Below are 5756 nucleotides of genomic sequence, written 5' to 3'. Positions count from 1 at the left end.
TATTTGTTGTGTTTCTGTTGTAACATAAAGTCTGCATACGTGTTTTATTTTGTACTTAGGCACTGAGAAGAAAAATTATTTGTTTGTATTGTAGAGTGGAAAAAGAAATTGCTCATTGGAATACAATATTATTTTGTAACTAGTGAGAACTATTCAAAGGAGTTCTGGACAACGACATTTTGACAATGTCACTATTCATGGTGGACCAGTAAATTTCCGGTTCTGAGGTTTATAAGGAAACTTTCATTATTTTATACTTTAATATAATAATTCTTTCAGGATTATTTTGGATTCATTTCATAATACTGTAAGATCCTCTCACATTTTCATTTATCATCTTGACAGCTAAATTATTTGTTAAGCTCTACATGACGTTTAGGTTTTGCTTCTCTCTGTTGCTCGTTTACGACCATAGACTCATAACATCAGGAATTCACCAGTATTCTTTTCAGCATCTTATGGAATGCCGATAACCATTTTACATTTGGCACAAATTTACGTGCGCCATGGGAAATCATAAATTCTGAACCATAATTTATCCATATTCACCTCCTTTTTCTCAAGACTAAGTTATCAATACATGTTCGAAATTTTAGTAACGATTTTATACATGCATTATCAATTGGTCCAATCTTCGGTTAACCTTACATTTCTAATATTAATTTCCACCCTTGGTAATAATGCTAGTAGATGTCTTTGAGGCTACCAATAACGTGGTACATAACGTGGTACAAGTTGAGTTGAATATTATTGTATCCTTACAAAGCTGATAAAGGGCACTCGCAGCGTAACAAAAAAAACAATAAAAAACAAGGAAAGAGATACTGACGGATTGAAACTATACGTAAATGGACTGGATAAAAATTAAACATCACTGGATTTTGTATAAAAAATAAATTTAGTCCCAACCTTGACTTAAATATGTGAATTTGCTGCAGAAAAAGTATTATCAAGTTTAGGTTTCATCCAACACGATGAAAGTGAGATAAACTGCACCACTCAAAATCGTCTACAAGTTGTTCCGTACTAACAGGAATACAATATTCCTCAATGCATCATGGTAGTTTAGATCATTTTCGGACCAGTTTATATCTACCATGTACTTCGTTCGTTCTATGTCATTAGCTGCGATGAGGAATGAATCATGATGCAGATAATTAAACTATTAACGATTGATTCGGGTTCTGCAACCTTATTACCATTTTGGGAGACATTGGTTTATGCAGATATGTGTCTGTAATGCGAAATACAGAAGTCAGTGATGAATCAGTAGTATTCATCTCCAGACCAGCTTTAGGAAACACGTCGTGAATGATTGAAAAGTGTCATAGGCATTTGATATTCCTTGTTCTTAAATTTGTGATTATACTAACACTGATGTGCTGTTGTTGCTGCTTTACAAACGAGCGCGCGTTTTAACTCTCAAGGAGTAAAAGTTATTAACAATCTACTAGATGCCTTCAAAAATATGATAGTGAGTTTATGTTTGACAACCTACTACTAAATATGAAAAAAGTAAGTTTAAGATTGCAGCCAGGTTGAATTTTTGTGAATACGTGCTAATATGATATAGCTTTCATTCACAAACAATTTCAACGGACGGTTCATTTCGTTATGATTGTGTTGCTATAATATTACATGCAATTGTCACATCCAGATATGGAGTATGATATGAAGGTTGTTTATATGCATATTTATTTGCACCTGACAATATTATTTCTTCTCGTGTATTGTCCTTCATTTGAATGTGAGCCACACTGAACAATGCACGAATATTAAACAATCAATGAAAGATTTTTTCCCCTCAAATGTGTCACCATATGTGGCTGCCGTATCGCTCCTGTTTATTCGACAGTGAATGCCACACTGCTTGTCTGTCTTTGTGTTTCCATTGTCTTTTTCTATCTTTCATTCTGTCCGTTTAAACCTATAGACATTATGGGAAATTTATCAGACAGTAATATACAGGAGATTAATGACTTGTTTTCCTTATCAAATAAAACTGACGCTTTTATTTCACCGTTATTGTGCATAAGATTGTCACTTAACTTGACGGATTACGTCTGAACGAATTCTTCACAGTCCGCGAGAGATAATAGTTTTCTTAGTCATGCGAGTGACAGAGATATATCCATCCTATACAGCTATTTGGCTTGCTGAATATTGTGAAATTGTTCTTCATTTGAGCAAACGCAATCGTCCTTAAAACAATAATGGCGACTGGCTGCGCTTTTGTCGTCACCTCGCACTCCTTAAATAAGCGCAGTAGACAGTCATATATGTTCGGGATGCTATGTTTTATGTTTTGAAACATCAAATAAGAAGACAGCGAAAACCACCAGGACCTGCTCGCATACCAGAGATGCAATATTAAAATTGTCATTATAGGACTCAAACACAATATTCAGTTAAGTCGCATCCTAAAAGTTACAATTTTCAAAAGTCTCAATCCTTTGATCAAATGAAAATATTAATAATTTTGTCTTTAAATTGCTGACTTGACTTATTCATTGCAACCAGTTTTTCATACAGACCCAGCAAAGGTATTTAAGTGAAAATAAATTCGTTCAATGCGAAAACTGGTTATAGACCTGAGTTATGAACGTTATTTGTATGTAGTGATCCTTGTTAATGATCCGTAATTATCTTTGTTAGTGCTGGCAGTTACAGATAGGGAAAATACTAATTGATGTGCAAATCTGATTATATTTACAACACTGACAGCTATAATCTCCTTATTCTTATTCTGTTTATCAGGTGGTACATTCTTGCAGTGCAGAAATAAGAAAGATTTGTGAATTATTCTTTCTTTGTTCGGTTTAATTAGCGAACACATATCCAGTCCCTAGATTCCAAATGACCTAAGCAATAATCGCAAGGATTATATTTCTATTATCATTATATTATTTTCGAAAGGCGATTTGGATTTAATATAAAGGTCATCACATCTGAGTTGTATTTTTTTTACCACTTGGAACTAAACTTATGGATTTCAAATGAAATGATACTGTAAAATGCGGATAATAGGTACATACGTGAAATCAAGTGTATGGATCTCTCTCACAAATAATTGCACAAAAAGTTTGGAAATATTCTATGATGAACACATTATGCCTACAAAAAAGTTTAAGCCATATGCACTATTAGCGTACATTTATTCAATGTCTTGTGATACTATTTTGAAATGGATTCACGATCAATCATCTCTAAAATAAAAGGATCATAACCGAGTTCTACGATTAGCATTATGCAAGTAGTTTTTTTCTCCAGGTTGAAGGCTGTATCTCCATATATGGAAGTTTGTGCCATTTGCCCCCGAAATGTCAATGGCGTTGAGGAGATATTGATGAAGCCTGTTAGCCGTAAACCACAGGTCGCCATTCTCATCTATGCAGAACGTGTCCACGTACACCATCTTTGTATCGTTTCTTGTTACTTGACGTACACTTTGCAGTGTAGCGTACCCGAAACCGCCAGCAGAGATTGCGTCTAATCTAGCATCCCATTGAAACACAGCATTTGTTGTTAAGGAAGCAAAGTACATCTTGTCTTTTGAACTGTATATTAAACCAGCTGTTTGTGACTTACGCCGTCCGATGTTTCGTAACGACGCATCGATATCTTGAGCGTTACTGCTTTTGTTACGTAACAATGATGTCGGCACTTGATATGTATTAAAACTTGCAACCGGCGTGAAATACACATACTGAAAATTACTTGCCATGGCAATACCATTTATGTTGGAGCTGATTTTAGTTGTCAGGCCATTGATGGTTAGACTTCGACCCTCCTCCACAGCGAGCATACTTGCATGAGAAATGAAATATGATTCCCTGTTGACATAATCGAACACTATTAGTTTGCTATCATATGTGTCAGTCATGTAAGCATATGCAACGCTTCCGTTAACGTAGTCTAGAACGATGTCATTGAGAAAATTTGAACTTCCTGAAACAACGTTGTTTGGAAAAACGTACGTATCAACTTCTTGTTCAGTTTGTAGGTCATAGATAACTAATTTTGCTGGACAAAGATTTCTGGGATTTTCGGTAAAAATGTCCAAACGTCCTGTATCAATCACCCACATGTAATTCGTATTTGGGTCTATTTCCATACTTTGGATGTATTGCAGAGCAGAGCATTCTCCTATTCTGTTGGCCTCCCAACTTGGGAAAGGTCTTAAATGAGGGGCCGACTGACCTCGACCATGTAAGGACATCAGGCGATTCAAGCTCGCTGGCACTCCGGGTCGCCATCGTGGAACGGTAACAAATATTTTTCGTTTCCAAACTTTGATGCCGGATATTATGTTATTGATCGCAATGTAAGAGTTATTATTAATGAAATCCTGTCTTATTGTCTCTTCTGGCCAGTCATAGTCTAGTTTGGTCATCTGGTATTCTAGTACTGCTCTTGTTCCGTAGCCCTGTGTTTTGTCGATTTGCTGGTTGCTGTACTGTAAGAGGTCCAACACGAAAAACACAAACATAATATGCGTCATTTTTACCACTTTACACCATCTCTGCCCTTCTCTTCCAGAATATATTGTAGCTTTTGGACGTATTTATGATCTTTATACGACTTAAGGCGCCAGTAGTTAGCAAATGAGTATACCTGGCCCATCTGCATTTCTTACGTTTTACAAACCCTTACGACTAATTTAAAAATCAAAATTTCTTTTTGCTGAACCAGGCACATATGTTTGTATTACAGTATATCTAAGGGATACATCCGTTGCTCTGGGCCAATAAGCTTTGACAATTTTATAAAGTACTAGACCACGCACAGAATAAAACACAACACTAATTTGAATGTTCACATAGTGTTAGTCTGAAAATCAAATGGCTAATGTATGAACTTTACTACAAGTTCAATAACAAATACGGACATGGAATAAGACCGACCATCACTAATCCACATTAAATATGCTTCTAATCACGAATAAACATTCACTGTGCATCTAATCACAAGCACAAATTCGCTGTGCAACTTATCGTGAATCCACATGTTCTTTGTATCTAATCACGAATACACATTCATTTTGTGTCTTATCACGAATATTCATTTTATTCATTTTGTAACTAATCACGATTGCACATTCACTTGGTATCTAATAATGAATACACATTCTCTGCGCATCTAATCACGAATACACATTCTCTGCGCATCTAATCATGAATACACATTAAATGTGCATCTAATCACGAATACACATTAAATGTGCATCTAATAACGAATACACATTCTCTGCGCATCTAATCACGAATACACATTAAATGTGCATCTAATAACGAATACACATTCTCTGCGCATCTAATCACGAATACACATTAAATGTGCATCTAATAATGAATACCCATTCTCTGCGCATCTAATCACGAATACACATTAAATGTGCATCTAATAACGAATACACATTAAATGTGCATCTAATAATGAATATACATTCTCTGCGCATCTAATCACGAATTAAATGTGCATCTAATCACGAAAACACATTCACTATATACATGTACAAATCTAACCTGTCACAGCTAAAAATCTACAGAGTAGAATATACAGAGTCGGATCTGCCTTAAGAAGTTGTTGGGCAACATATAAATGGTTTGTTCGTCCGTCTCTCACACTTTCATTTTCGGTGCAAAACTCCAGAGTCGTTTTTTTTATGAAATGTTATCCATGAGTTAGATTTGGAATTGCCTTTTGCAAATTGGGATTCTTAAGCTTACAAATTTATTTCCTTTTCTTGCTCATAT

At 35.3% G+C, this 5756-nt stretch overlaps 1 protein-coding gene across 1 annotated transcript; it reads right to left on the bottom strand.

Annotated features, from left to right (window-relative positions):
* Positions 1-3220: 3220 nt before the first annotated feature.
* LOC149777598 (dopaminechrome tautomerase-like) lies at positions 3221-4501 on the bottom strand. Its single transcript, XM_089941411.1, has one exon. It carries the CDS (start codon positions 4499-4501, stop codon positions 3221-3223), a length of 1281 nt encoding a protein of 426 aa, XP_089797537.1.
* Positions 4502-5756: the final 1255 nt, after the last annotated feature.

Source organism: Sinohyriopsis cumingii, chromosome 18 (genome assembly GCF_028554795.1).
Source record: "Sinohyriopsis cumingii isolate HCF-2022 chromosome 18, ASM2855479v2, whole genome shotgun sequence".
Taxonomy (NCBI): Eukaryota; Metazoa; Mollusca; class Bivalvia; order Unionida; family Unionidae; genus Sinohyriopsis; species Sinohyriopsis cumingii.
The sequence above is the reverse complement of the archived record's forward strand: the minus strand, read 5'-3'. Positions and strand labels throughout refer to the sequence as shown.